Below are 14,956 nucleotides of genomic sequence, written 5' to 3'. Positions count from 1 at the left end.
TTGCTTTAATATAAATGGTTACCACACAATACAAATATTAAAGCCAAAAAATATGTATCGATGCAACTTTCATGAAGTAAAATCATTAAAAGCCTTCCTTCCACTGAAAAAAATAGTCCCTGACTGTGAAAAGCAACTGAAGTCACATTTATTATGGCATTAGATGGCGACAAAGATTGTCTTTATGACCGAATCACTCAGTCACAAAGACTTTTATATTGAAACTTGTTGTGAACACGAAACAAGATGCAAATAACAAACGCTTTGACTAGCGCTGTCAGTGTCAGCAGGGCACAGGAAAACCCATTAAATGTTAAAAGGACAAGATCACAGCGGATGTTCAAACAGATTTTTTTATTATGAACTGAGGACTGACCTGAAGGAAAATGCTAAATCTGAATGCAGGTAATACACTCGGTCACTCGATATCTCTCTCACGATACTCTTTTACATAATGCTTTAATGAACAAAATCAATTGAGAACTACGTTGCTAAGACAGACGTAGCAACATAAACATTCAGTGGCGCATTAATATGTAATGCGGTCAGCTGTATATTTTCAGGAATTTTACAACGGCATCGAACACGCCTCAACCAATCAGAATCAAGGGCCGTAACTCTCCGTTTTATAATAATAGAATAATACCAGTTAATTTAGATGTTGCCACATTAAAATAAAACTGTTTCAAATCGCCTGTTGTAAGCACAGGATATGCCTGTTATTATACATAATGTAGCTCTATGTTTGGTTCTGAGGACTATTATCAGTTTTTATATTTATATAATTATTATTATTTTAAAATATTTATATATATATTTTTAGCATGTGACCAGGAACTGATGACATTTTTTTTCACTGTAAAATATGATCAGGTGCAATTAAAATAATATATTACATAAAAACCAGCAGTATTTATTGATAAGTATTACATTAGATTATTTAGTATTACAATTAATTTAGAAGTTAACACTTTAAAAAAAAAAAATCTAGCTAGTAATTGAATGCAAGACAATACATCAGCAATATGTTTTTGTAATTCATAGATTTTGAACAATAATAAAACAAAGTGGTTATTGATCTGGTTATAGTTTACTTTATTTGACATTTATTTGTTGTGTGTAAATAGATTCGCACCGTCCCATTAATATAACTTTGTCTAAAGGTCACTGAGCCCTTAGATCAATTTCATGATTTGGTTTTATCAGCTGAGTGACTATGGGCAATAAAACGAAATGTATTTCTCCCCTTTCAATTCCCTTGAGTGGGCCAGATGTAGCAGATTGACCTTCTGCGTGAGGTTTCTTTAAGAAACACAGACTGTCTTTTCACTGCACGTTATATTTTACACAGTTCCTTTGGCGTTCCACATGGATGTCAGATTGTGACTAACGTAAAATGAAATATGAAAGGAATAGCACTTTTAATACATAAAAAAAAAAGCTTTAATATGTAAATGTGCCCTAAATTTGATCCTGACGTCTAAAATCTTCACCAAATGTGGTGAATTTTACGGCGTTTGCAGCATAGACCTTATAAAATGACATAGCTTAAATTCTGCTCCATAGAGGTAATGGAGCATGATTTACTCATGAAAATCATCCATTATTAAACAGACTTTCCCTAGCTAGATTTCTTCAACCCTTGCAAATTATTCAGAAGCATATAGAATTCCTTCAAGATCCCACAGAGAAGTCACCCCACGCTGCCCTCCGCGTTCAGCAGACGGTAAAAAAACAACCTTTATGTTTATTGTCTGTTGGTGTGAAAGACTTTTATTAAAGAAAGATGGAAACAGAAACAGGCATAAAATGTAATAAAAATGTGCTTCAGGACAGCTCTGCTTACTAACCGATAAGGCTGTTGCGTTCATGTGATATTATAACAGGGCATAATCACACCAAATATCTCCAGATACACTCACCAACCTCTTATTAATCATTCACAGATACTCTACTGTAAGATATTTCTTTTTGAGACTGCATTAAAGGCTAGCAGTGCTTATAAAATACAAGTGACCTATTTTACTACTACTACTTTAGTGTTATAAAAAAAAAGTAATTAATATGCTAATTTCCTAAGCTCTGATAATTCACATATCATTAAGAATTAGGCTTTTTCCAGAGATACTGGAATACAGTTCCGGCCGCTGCGCCATCATTATCCAGAGCCCAGATTTGCTCTTCCATCCATAACCATCACTGCTGTTCCTGCCAAGTGCTTTGATGTAAAGCCATGAAGAATCTGATGGAGGGAAGCAGTTCTTTTGTTATGTTAACCACCCTCTGTGTGGCTTTAAACATGACAACAGAAGTACATTCACTGGCCTACATCTTGCTTTAAGCTCTCAGGAGCGGCAATTGCTTTGTGTTTGTAGAACAATTCAAGTGACATGAAAATCTGAAGAAAAGTCTTTATGCTGTAGCGTGTCACTTTTTAAATACTTTGTCATATCCCAGTTTAATATGCATATTCAAATATAATTAAGACATCTGTAGATTTATTTCCCCATAAAGTGTGGCTGTTTATCATCATCAAAACATTACTGTTTGTTGAGCATCCCGAATAGCCTGACAACAGCAACATTGGCTCAACCAATGGTGTGAGTTTAGGGCAGGGCTATCAGTTTGATCGACCAATGGCAGAAGGGAGGATCTAATCATGAATTTTGTTTAAAAAAAATTTGGTCGCACAGAAATTATACACCGAGGGGCTGTTTTTCCATTCCACTGCACCACTTTTCCATTGTTTTTAATGTAAACCAAAGCTTCTTAAGCAGTATTTTTGTCTTGTTTTCCAATCTTTTAAACAAGATAAATTTTAAATCAAATGTTATTGAGTTGTTGGTCTTTTTATTTAAAGGAATCAAATAATTAAAGGGTTACAAGGGATTTAAGGGAATAACAAAAAAAAAAAAAATATATATATATATATATATAAACTGTAAAAGTTCCAGGTCTATTGTAGTTATGAAGTTATCAATTTAAACTATTTGAAAATAATATATTTAAAATATATATATATATATGCACACATTCACTCTTATTCGTAAGTCTCATGAAATTCAGTTATGAATAACATGAATTGTGTAAATAATAGCATATTTTCAATTAGAAACAGTGACTTTCATAAAAACGTTTTGTGTGTGTCCCTTTAAATGCAAATGAGCTGCTGCTCTCGGCCCGCTTTTCATGCTTGGTTTGCTCAACAACAACAACAAAGCTGGAGAATCTCACGCAGCCAAAATGAGGATTGTCAGTAACGGTGTTCAGCCTTACATTGTTCAAACCGGAGTCGACACTGATGGAGAGACTCAGCAAGAAGTTACAACTTTTAGAATGAAACTGGACGTTTCTGAATGTTTAGTGGATAAATGTATGTAGTTGCTGTGGAGTTGATTCAACTCATCCACTAGCATGTGCCGTCATGTTCATCTGTTGTGCAAATCCAGTGTTGAATTGACCCTCGTTTGTGAAGCAGTCCGGCGTAAAATGACGGCATGACAACAACACTCTACTACAACAACTCTTCCTCTTCTCTAAAGCAGCCCAACATGGCCCCGCCCCCTTTGTTGTGTGATGTGTTATGTAAATTTTAGGGTTAGAGATGTCACTAACCTGGGAAGAAGCCGTTTGTTGTAGTCCTTAAACAGAGAATTCTGTAAAAGAAAATATCAGGGTTAGAAAGTGAATGAAATCATACGGTCCTTGTGCACCATGGGCATCCTGCAGCATGACACATACAAGCACTTTATTGTCAGCTCAAGGTGTCCTAGACATACACACACAGACAGTTAAAGGCCACTTAAAAAGTACACTGTCATTCCTTTCCCCTTCAGTTTCATATGGAAGCAATTAAACGCATGTGAAGGTAATGCATAGACCTTGACGTTGGATTTCAAATGCATACTCATGCATAATAAATGACTGCCATTAATAATAAATGAGTGTACAGTTGCTTGTAGAGACACATTACGCACAGCCATTATGCAAATGATTAATGACTTAAAGCAATAGTACAGCATTTGCAACCAAATCTTTCAGCATGTTTCTGAGACCGTCTGTACCAATTTTCAAACACAGCTGTGCTTTGCATTTTAAAACATATAGTTGAAGTGAACATTGAGGTATATGCAAATATGGGCATTGCTTTAAAGTATTTATTACTGCATTACCCATAATGACCTGCGGCTGTTGTTTGCTGAAACCAAAACATGATGTCGAATACACAGCGTGATAAGTAGAGTCGCACCATTTAAACAGATGGCAGTGAGAGGAGTGGCTCATGCATCATTCTGGTGTCTCTGTTTGCCTTCATCATTTTGGCTCCAGTATATCATCATGTTAGGAATTGTGCAGTGGAAAACGTGATCAGTCTCTCTGGAAATTGTGAAATATATATATATATATATATATATATATATATATATATATATATATATATATATATATATATATAAAATTGCACTACCGTTCAAAAGTTAGGGGTTGGTCAAATTTTTGTCAAAGTGTTTTTGAAGTGTTTTTGAAGTTTCTTATGTTCACCAACTCTGCATTTAAAAACAAAAAACAAACAAAAAAATCAGTAATGTTAACTAAACAGTAAATGCTTTCTATTTTAATATATTTTAAAATGGAATTTTTTCCTGTCCTGTGATGATCAAAGCTGAATTTTCAGCATCATTACTCCAGTCTTCAGTGTCACATGATCCTTCAGAAATCATTCTAATATGCTGATTTACTGATCAAGAAACATTTCTTATTATTATCAATGTAGAAAACAGTTTCAGCTGCTTAATATTTTTGTGGAAACTGTGATACTTTTTTTTTTGCATTATTTGATGAATAGAAAGTTCAAAAGAACAGAATTTATTTGAAATAGAAATCCTTTGTAACAAATGTCTTTAGTGTATTTTTTTAATATATTTATTGCATCCTTGCTGAATAAAAGTATTAGTTTCTTAAATGTCTTACTTTTATATATATGCTTTTGAATGGTAGTGTAAATAAATAACAGCTCTCTGGGAAGTCTCTATATATCAGTTTCAGCCATTGAAAACCACTTGTAGGTGACTTCTTGTCAGGGTTATTTCTATGTCTGTTTAGTTTTAGAGAATCCCTGATTCTCCCATCCCTGCTAGTCCCATCCAGCTCGAAGGCTCCTGTGTCTCCAGATTTCCCGCCCAGCCTCCCTCTCCTGCCTCCTCTTCTTATAACAGCCAGTTCCTCAGCCCCGCCTCAGCTCCCTTCAGTCTGTCGGCTCTCCCTCTGACACCTCTCCACTGTGTGGATTTTCCTCTGGTCTTGCGGTCTCCAAATCTGCCCAGTAAAGAAGATCCCCTGCTGATCCTGTCACTCCACCTTGGCCTGTTAACCTATTGGCCCCACCTTGGATCCTCCCTCCCTTGGCTCCACCAGAGACCATCGTCCTTGCAGCTCCACTGGGCTCCAACGGGCTCCCTTGTCCCTCTGGCTCCACCTTCATCAGATGTCGCCCTGCCTGCGCTATGGACTTTCGAGTCATCCACTGTGCTCCGTCTGGTTCCGCCTTCCCTTCGGCTCTGCCTCGGTCCCGCCAGCTCCACCTCAGTCCTCAGTAGGGGTGGGAATCACAGAGTACATCACAAAAGGATACACGATACATGGCTCACGATATGGATAATATCATAATACAGCAATTCTGCGATAATCAATATATTTCTAGATATTCTAGATATATTTCTAAATCCTATAATGATACATCACAATATCTGTCTAACTATGAAAACAAAAAAGGTTGTGCAGTTTTTCAGACTTTGGACTTAAACATGGCTGGGCCGTCTATTATTTTACTCACACTGCTGTCCACCATCCAGTTAAAAACCTCTTTTTCTTGGGCTAGTTAACTTTTGTTCACGTTTCTCTCATTTTTTGTTGAGCACCACCTTGAGGATCCATGAAGTAGCTACACTGGAAGCATGGAAATCTATTTAGAGAGCCTTATTTTATTAATTAAAATATCAATATTTGGGGCCAGCATATCGATTCTCGTATCACAACGATATATTGCCCTATCTATATTTTGTCCCACCCCTAGTCCTCAGGCACCCTGGCTCCACCCTGGATGCTCGTTGCTGCGGCTCCGCCTCCAGGACCATTGGTGTCTTGCTGGCTCTTCGTCTGCACATAGGGTTTCAACTTCCACCGGCCTTGTCTCCACCAGTCACCCCGCTGGTGTCAACACCCAAGCCTCTACCATGGCTCCTCCCACCCTCGAGTCCACTGTGGGCCTTCGTACTGGCTGCGCTCTGGGTCCCCGCCTGGCTCTTCCTGCTCCTGGCTCCTCCCACCGTCATTGACGCCTTGGTTTCTCCTACCATCACCTTCTGTTTTCTGCCATTCACCTGGGGGGTTGTGGTTGGGGGGGCATAATGTCATGGATATTTGGGTTATTTTTGGTTCTGTTTTCCTTGTTCCCATCTGCCTGTGTTCCCTATCATTGGAGGTTGACCTAGGCTGAATCCAAAATCACCTCCTATACACTCAAATAGGGCATTATTTGAGGGGACAGCCATTTATAGTGGTGCCCGAAACCATAGTGAACGTTATCGAGTGCACTCATTGTATCCCACATTGCACCGCAGTGCAACCGATTGTACACTCAAAGGCTGTCCGAATTCGCTCACTCATTTTCATTCACTCTTTCAAGTGTATTAGTGGACTAACATAGAGAATAGTGATTGAGGGTTTAGGAGGCGATTTCGGATTCAGCCCTAGCTTCCGAGTGTGTGTTAGTTTGTTCCCTTAGTTACTGATTATAGTGTCTAATTGAGTTCTCTTATTACCATCTGTGGATTTGTACTCCTGGTTCTCTTCAGTTCTCTGTCAGTTCTTGTTTATGGTATAGCGATTGTGTTAATCTCATGTGATCTCCTACATGTTTGTTTTGTTTGAAAATATAGTTTCTCTGTTGGATTCTCCTTCCCCGTGCGCTTATTACAGCCAGTAACACTTCTATGATGGTAATAGGATTTCTTCGCTTTTGCTTTCTTTGGCACAGGGGCCACCAAAGACATGGGGAAGATGTTAGGTGGAGAGGAGGAGAAGGACCCTGATGCCCAGAAGAAAGAGGAAGAACGGCAGGAGGCGCTGAGACAACAAGAGGAGGAACGGAAAGCCAAACATGCTCGTATGGAGGCAGAGAGAGAAAAAGTCAGACAGGCCATTCGAGATAAGGTACACGTTTCACATTTCCCATCCACTTTAGCTTCTTGTGACAACTGTATAGACTAGAAGAATTGGTAAGCATGGGATCATTTGCTAATTGCTAATCAATTTTGAACTAAAGCAGGATGAAGCCGTTAAACCACGATGATGGGACTTAATGATTAATGTGTGTGTGGGGATAATGCCTCAAATAAGAATCTCCATTACCCTTTAATGAAATGTCACATTTGCAGGAGGTCTTAATGTCAGTTAATTACAAATAATTGAACAGCTCCTTCTTAAGGGAGGAAAACAGAGTTACTGTTAGCCGAGAGTATCAGGTCATTACAGGATCGTGAATGTAGCAATAAGAACCAGCATGAGAACATCTGGACAAGACGTGATCATATTCAAGCCTAAGTGCCTTAAAAATGTATCAGAACTGGGTGACTTGGGTGATAAATATTGCTGGCTCTTTGACAAATTGCCTGATCCTCTTTTGTAAGTCGATTCAGATATAAGCGTCTGCATAAATCTAAATCTAAATAGGACAATTAAATCCTACAAGATACATGTTTTGATGTTTCACTTTTAGAATACATTATTAGCAGTGAAAAGCATGTATGTATAATCATGCCTTTAAAATATAAAATAACGTTTTATCTTGAAACTATAGCAAACCGCTAGAAATTTAAAACAAAAGAAAAAAATAATTAATTAATATTCATATTAATTAACACCAAATGGAAATCTACACAATTTCATAATAGTTATATAGTCAAATAAGCAATGTCAAAAGATGATGTCGCTACCATTTACCATAATCCATGTTATTGATAATAATGATAATCTATGTTTTATATATTTATATAAATATAAACAGTGCATTATATACACCTCTGCATTACATATTTATAATTAGTCTGTTCAAAAGTTTGGGGTAAGTTAAATTTTTTTTTAAAGAAATTCATACTTTGATTGAGAAATGATGCATTAAATTGATCAAAAGTCACAAAAAAAATCTATTTCAAATAAATGCTGTTCTTTTGAACTTTCTATACATTATATAATCCTGAAAAAAATGTATCATGGTGTCCACAGAAATATTAAGCAGCAAATGTTTAATCCACAATCTTTTGAACAGTAGAGTACATTGTATAGTATAGCAGAATATAGCATATAGTTTATAATATTATACAGTATATAGTATAGTATATAGCATATAATATGATTTTCCTAGTCATGTCAATAATTTTGCATATAGATCTATGCAATTCATGGTACTTTACCTAATCTCCCATGAATAAGATATAGGCTATACAGTAGGCCTACAGTACTATGAGAAATGGCGTCATTTCGACATTCTGAATATATATTTTTTCCTGTTGTCTAATTATCTTGATATATTTTATATATGTTTATATAGTATGGACTAAAGAAGAAAGAAGAGAAGGAAGCAGAGGAGAAAGCGGCTATGGAACAAGCGTGTGAGGGCTCCTTGACTCGTCCCAAAAAGGCAATCCCAGCAGGCTGCGGGGCAGATGACGACGAGGATGAGGAGAGCATTCTAGACACCGTTCTCAAATTCCTGCCGGGACCTCTGCAAGACATGTTTAAAAAGTAACAGACACAAAGCTGTTTCTGGAAGAAAATGGGTGAGGGGGGATTTTTGCCAAACAGGTGAAAGGCTTTTCACTGCCTTGACGGAATTTTATTTCTACGGATAGAAACACTAATCATAACCCGACAACGTTTGGTCTTTTCACTGCCATTCAGGTTCAAACTGTTTACACTTTCTAAAGATATCTCTATTTGTTTACTGATCACCAGGGTTTCTGATACTTAGAAAGTTATCTGCCTTAGGTACTCAATGATCAGCCCCACATTAACGGCACATTCCAGGATCTTGATACTGAGCTCTGGCACTGGGAATATGATGGTTACTTGGATTTATTGATCTATTTCAAACACAGTGGGGTCAAAGCATTTTAAAACAGTAGCTTGATATAATTATTCCTTCTTTCACAGAAAACAACAAAAATGTCAGTGAAGTGCAGCTGTAATGCTTTTCGTAGTATGCATGAGGTCGAAATCTTACTATAAGATTTGCCATCATTGATACGTTGGCATTTGTAAAAATGGGAGACGCTGATAAACCGTCTTAGTTGTGCCACGTTAGACCACCTGAATGCAGCCTGGCAGTTCTCATTTGTCTGTGATGTATTGATATTTATTTTATCTTTGTTGTACACTCTTAAACAATAAAGGTTCTTTATTGGTATCGATGGTTCCGTGAGGAATCTTTAACATCCAGGGAACCTTTTCAATGCACAAAAGGTTCTTTATACTGGAAAAAGGTTCGTTAGATTCTAAAAGGTTCTGCACACTAAGAAAAAAAAATGGAACCCTCCATTTGGAACCTTTATTTTTAAGAGTGTCGTGTGAAATAGAACTTGATTTGACCACAAGTAATATTCACTTTTGCCAGCAAAAGATCAGGAGAAGCTCAGTATGTACTAGAACTGTGACAAAAACACAGTTTATATTTTTACAAACTGGACGTTTACAATTAAGAGTTATTCAGGAAGGTTCAAGATCTGAAAAACATACAGATGAACTTGAAATACAAGATTCTACAGACTTTTTAGTATGTATTCAGAAGTCAGTCACTGTTTCACCTCACATTTTTCACTGCCAAAACACACGACAATCAGAAATTAAATGGTCTCATACAAAAAAATTTAAAGTAATAAATTGCCATCAAATTTTTATTAATATCTGCCTCCGCTAAACATTACGTAAAGGTCTGACGTGATTTTTAATGAGCTTTCAGGAAAAAAAAGTTGGTGACTGTTAATGTTAAAAAACAAGGATGATAAATGTAGTACTGTTGCAGAAAATGGAGGCATGATGTAATTGAAAAGAATCATTTATTAATGAAAATATATACTAAATTCAATCACAACAGTAAAAAATACCAAAGGGAGAATTATACAACTTAGTAAAGATGTGATTGGTACACTCTAAAAAATGCTGGGTTGTTTTAACCCAAAATTGGGTCAAATATGGACAATCCCTACCGTTGGGTTAAAAATTTAATTAAAAAATTTAACCCACACTCAAAAAAAAATGTTAGTATGATATGTTAGATTTACTTAACTTTTTTTATGTCAACATGTTTCACTCAACTGGGTTATGTTGCATTTAAATAACATTATTTATTCAGTAAACTTAAGTTTATTGGGTCAAATCAATGTCATTTAGTTGAATCAGGTTAATTTTGTCCAAAACTATTAAGTTTAAATAGAACATTTATTTACTCTCAACTCAAATGGATCAAGTAAAGTGGTTGAAAAGAATCATGTTGGATTAACTTCACTTACTTAAGTAAACTGAACAAGCATCAAATGCCTACGTAATTGAAACATGTTCTTTCAAAATGAAAATATTGAGTTGAGCCAAAATGCAACTGTTTCAAGTCAGTTTAACACAATGCATTGAAACCTAATGGTGTTAAATGAAAATGATCTATTAAATAAACTGAACAGTATCATAAAAACGTTTTTTTGACTCAAATTTGGGTTGAAACCAGCATTTTTTAGAGTGTTGACAGTTCAAGGCATGTTAAATGATCTATTACAACAATATGATGATATTTTGAGAAACCGTTAATATTCTGATCAACAACAATCATTCCTGATGTGAAACTATACCAACATGATAATGCTAGCTCATATTCTGCCCAAAATATTCATCTCACTGTTAGCAAATTCGGATGTGGGGTTGCAAATATGATGAAGTTTTTATTTCAGTCATCAATGTCTTCATGTTTTTAAGCATTGCGTAAACACTGCCATTTGATAAACATGTTGGACACATATTTTGCAGGGGGGGGGGTTAAATGTTTACATAACTGTTTATGAATACTGGGGTAAAGAGGCAAACTCATTTTGTAAAGTAATGCTCAAATGGCTATTGTATTGCATGGTGGGAAATATAAACCTATAGATAAGTTTTCATTTTGTTGATTACACAAAGTTAGTACTTGTATGTTTTCCAATCAGTCAGATTGAAAATGTGTCCCTTTTTAAACTCTGTTAGCAAACGATTTAACAACAGGAATGTATTCGTACCCATTAGGCTGTTCTGTGATCAAAATGCTTTTAAGATTGTAAAGTTTGTTTAAAAAAAAAAAAATCTTAGTAAGAACAGAATGACATACTTTAGAATAACACATGCTACTCTCAAGTAGACTTTAATTTTAGCAGTACGGAGGTAAGTTTTTTTTTTTTAATTAAATTATAAAGAAAGAATGAGATTGACTTTTTAATTTTTGTAGTGCTGAAAGGTTTTTCACTAGTCAAAGCCATATTGTTAGACTGCAATAATTAATGAAAAAATAATCATCTTGTAGTCATGCATCTGTTACCTGTAAAAAAAAAAAAAAAAAAATGTTGATATCTATTTAACTCTTCATAGTACATGTCAGAAAGTGTATATACTGAGGTATATGACATTTCCGTGTTTCTACGTTCTCAATGTAAGTGTGTATTTATGTGCGTCTGTACCTGTTTGTGCTGTAAAATGTTACTTCATGTTATACCTGTTGATGTCTCTAATGTACAGTCTAAAGCAGGCTGTGTCCACTGTCATGAAGATGGTGGAATCGGGATATGGGAGTCCTAATGTTCCTGTATGCATGCAGATAAACTTTGCATTAAATACCAAATCAGAACGTCAGGTTGTACCTGTTTATGTATCTCTGTCCCTGCAACAAAAGCTGCACCCTTTATCCAGGGATTAGTTCCCATCTGTCTGATGGGATATGGTGAATTATCATCAGGCCTATCATTCAGGTTGTTTGGTACTGACAGAACTGAGAGGTCATTTCAAAACCCTTGCTACTGGGTCTAAACTAGGCTCATTTCTAGTCATTTATCATTTGCAACTTGATCTCAGACTAAAAATGTGATGATATAGTTGTATTTCCAATATACCTCTTGGCATAAACATTCATGCAGTGTGTCCTGAGCCACAATGCAGTGGTTCATCCCTTCAAGTCCCCCCAAAATGTATTCGAACACTTTTGGTTGTACTCGAACATGTATGAATGTCATCGGAAGTGGCATCTGAAAACAATTGATTCTAGACCTAATATTGTTTGATATACATTTAATATTTTGGGTAACACTTTATTTTTCAGTGTCCTTGTTACATGTAGTTATGCATATTACATGCAAGTAACCCTAAACCAAAACTTGATGCTGGGTTAAAAACAAGCCAAGTTTGGTGGGAAATCGACAAACCCAGCAATTGGGTTGTTTTAAACCCAGCATTTTTTTTAATGTATAAGTACTAACCCTGAACTTATATAGGTACTGAATCCTAAACCTAACCATAACACACGTAGTTGCCTTGTATTGTCCACTATACTTTCTTAGGTAAGTACACTAGTCCACGTACTGTAAAATAAAGTGCAACCCCAACTTAATCCTAACCCTATAGTGAGTACATGTAGTTAATATTACTAAGTACATGAAAATAAAGTGCAGCCATATTTTATTATACAACGCAAAGAAATTTGTACATTGCGGCTCAAGTGTTCAAATACTTTTTGAGGAGTTGTTTGATTCCCCACAGAATCAAAACACTTTAGGTTTCAATTCCCACTTTATTGATACATTCATCTTTTCATATATGTATCACAGTCATATTTGGAATTTTAATTTATGTAATTTTTATTACATGAATATTACATAATAAACTGGGTAAAAGGGCTTACTGTGTTGGTGATTCTGTAATATTTAAGATGCTATCGGCTGTCCAGCAGTAGAAAAAAAATATATAGATTTGAAATTATTTTAATGATGAAATCTGAAGCATATCTTTGGTTGATCATATCAGTTTAATCACTTTATATTATACCTGAATGTTTTCCATTATCTTAGGTATTGAGATATTATCAGTGCTACTATTGTCAAAACTCAAACTGCTTTTTAAAATATTTATTATCTGGGTTGCACAGCGACATTGTTAAAGGGTTAGTTCACCCAAAAATGAAACTTATCCATGATTTACTCACCCTTAAGCCATCCTGTATGACTTTCTTATTTCAAACGAACACAATCAGACATATATTAAAAAAATGTTGCTCCTCGAAGCTTTATAATGGTTGTGCCTGTTTTGAAGCAAAAATAAAATGCATCCATCCATAAAAGTAATCCATACGGCTCCAGGGTGTTAATAACTCAGACCTTCTGAAGTGAAGTGATGCATTTTTGTAAGAAAAATATCCATGTTTAAAACTTTACTAACTTTAATAGCTAGCTTCCGACAGATGGCTGTTTGCCTCGATTTGCTGCAGAAGAGTAACTTCTGACCCCACACAATGACGAATGCAGAGGAGAGAGCAAAACAAAACACCGGTCACGAATTGGAAGTCGTAGGAATGTTGGAGGATTTTGATATAAGAGAAGACGAGCTTGAGTTTGTTGAACCACGAGAGGCGTCTAAGCTTGTGATACTCCAACATACTGCGGATTCATAAAGTTTTAAATATAGATATTTTTACAAAAACGCATCGCTTTGAATGGATACATTTTATTTTTGCTTCAAAATGTTGTCCCCATTCACAACCATTATAAAGCTTTGAGGAGCCAGAATATTTTTAAATATATCTCTGATTGTGTTGGTCTGAAAGAAGATAGTCATATAACTAGGATGGCTTGAGGGTGAGTAAATCATGGGATAATAAAAACATAAAATATATAAAAGCTCACTGAAAATCGGCTGATCAATATGATAAATACACAACCATCCAATCCAGAAATATCTAACATCCTAAAATCCCAGCCTGTGAAATCACATGGGGCATTTTCAAATTTAACCAACATATAAAAGTGTAATGATGCTCTAATTTGTATCTGGAGGCAAACAGTGTCTATGTTAAGGGCTATGTTTCATATTTCCACCATACCTTTCACTTGGGTTGGACTGAACACTTGCACACTTTAATTTACTTCAGGAATGGAGTGAAATATTTGGAGTGAAATTTTCATTCTTTGCCTGCAAATGCATGATACTCAAACATTATCGCTTTTTACTGCCCATTTTATGTACGTGCATAAGAAAAGAATTCAGATTGATCTCTGCAAATATTCAATCAAATACATTCATTTACTGTGACCTTGACCACGTGCCAACACTGTCAGCTGGAGAACTGTCAATCTGCAGGCCATCGCTGGTCTTTTTGTTTCAGCATAGCAAAATATTAATCATTTTGTATATTAGGTATATTTAGAAACATTTAATCAGTACATAAACATGCCATTTATATAGGTTTTGAATTGCATGCTTTCACATTGTGCCATAATTTTGTGGCTGTTTTGGGTGAAATAATGAATGCACTTATTCAGCTGAGCTAGTTTCTGCTGTCAGGGACTTGAATGAATTTGTAACAGTTAACTTTAGCTTAAAATAGTTTCTTAAACATCTAATTACTGGTATATGATGGAAACAGATTTCTATCCTCTTGCAGTGTGTTTAAGGCTTCTTTAAAAGCAATTGCAAACCATATAGAAATGTAACGTTAATCAACTGTTTACTGCATCTCTGATAATTTGTCATGAACTCTGGATCAGAATTAACAACTATTCTGTCAAAATTAACCTTCATCTAGCTTCATCTGGTCAGAATAGTATGTTTAATGAATTTCTTAAAATTATCTTATGAGCACACTAGTGCTGTAATGAGGCTAGTTTGTGAAAAGATTAGT

The 14,956-nt window shown here is 35.6% G+C and overlaps 1 protein-coding gene across 4 annotated transcripts in view; it reads left to right on the top strand.

Moving 5' to 3' along the window:
* Nucleotides 1-12,978, top strand: part of cplx2b (complexin 2b) — a 38,701-nt gene extending 25,723 nt beyond the window's left edge. For all 4 annotated transcript variants that reach the window (XM_067366810.1, XM_067366641.1, XM_067366887.1 and 1 more), the window contains exons 3-4: nucleotides 7,037-7,212; nucleotides 8,609-12,978. In XM_067366810.1, the coding sequence (XP_067222911.1) occupies nucleotides 7,037-7,212; nucleotides 8,609-8,806 (374 nt within the window). In that variant the 3' untranslated portion in view covers nucleotides 8,807-12,978. The remainder of the gene's footprint in view (nucleotides 1-7,036; nucleotides 7,213-8,608) is intronic.
* The last annotated feature ends 1,978 nt before the right edge of the window (nucleotides 12,979-14,956 follow it).

The sequence above is a fragment of the Chanodichthys erythropterus genome, chromosome 1, assembly GCF_024489055.1.
Source record: "Chanodichthys erythropterus isolate Z2021 chromosome 1, ASM2448905v1, whole genome shotgun sequence".
NCBI lineage: Eukaryota > Metazoa > Chordata > Actinopteri > Cypriniformes > Xenocyprididae > Chanodichthys > Chanodichthys erythropterus.
Note: the sequence above shows the minus strand (reverse complement) of the source record. Positions and strands in the feature narration are given on the sequence as shown.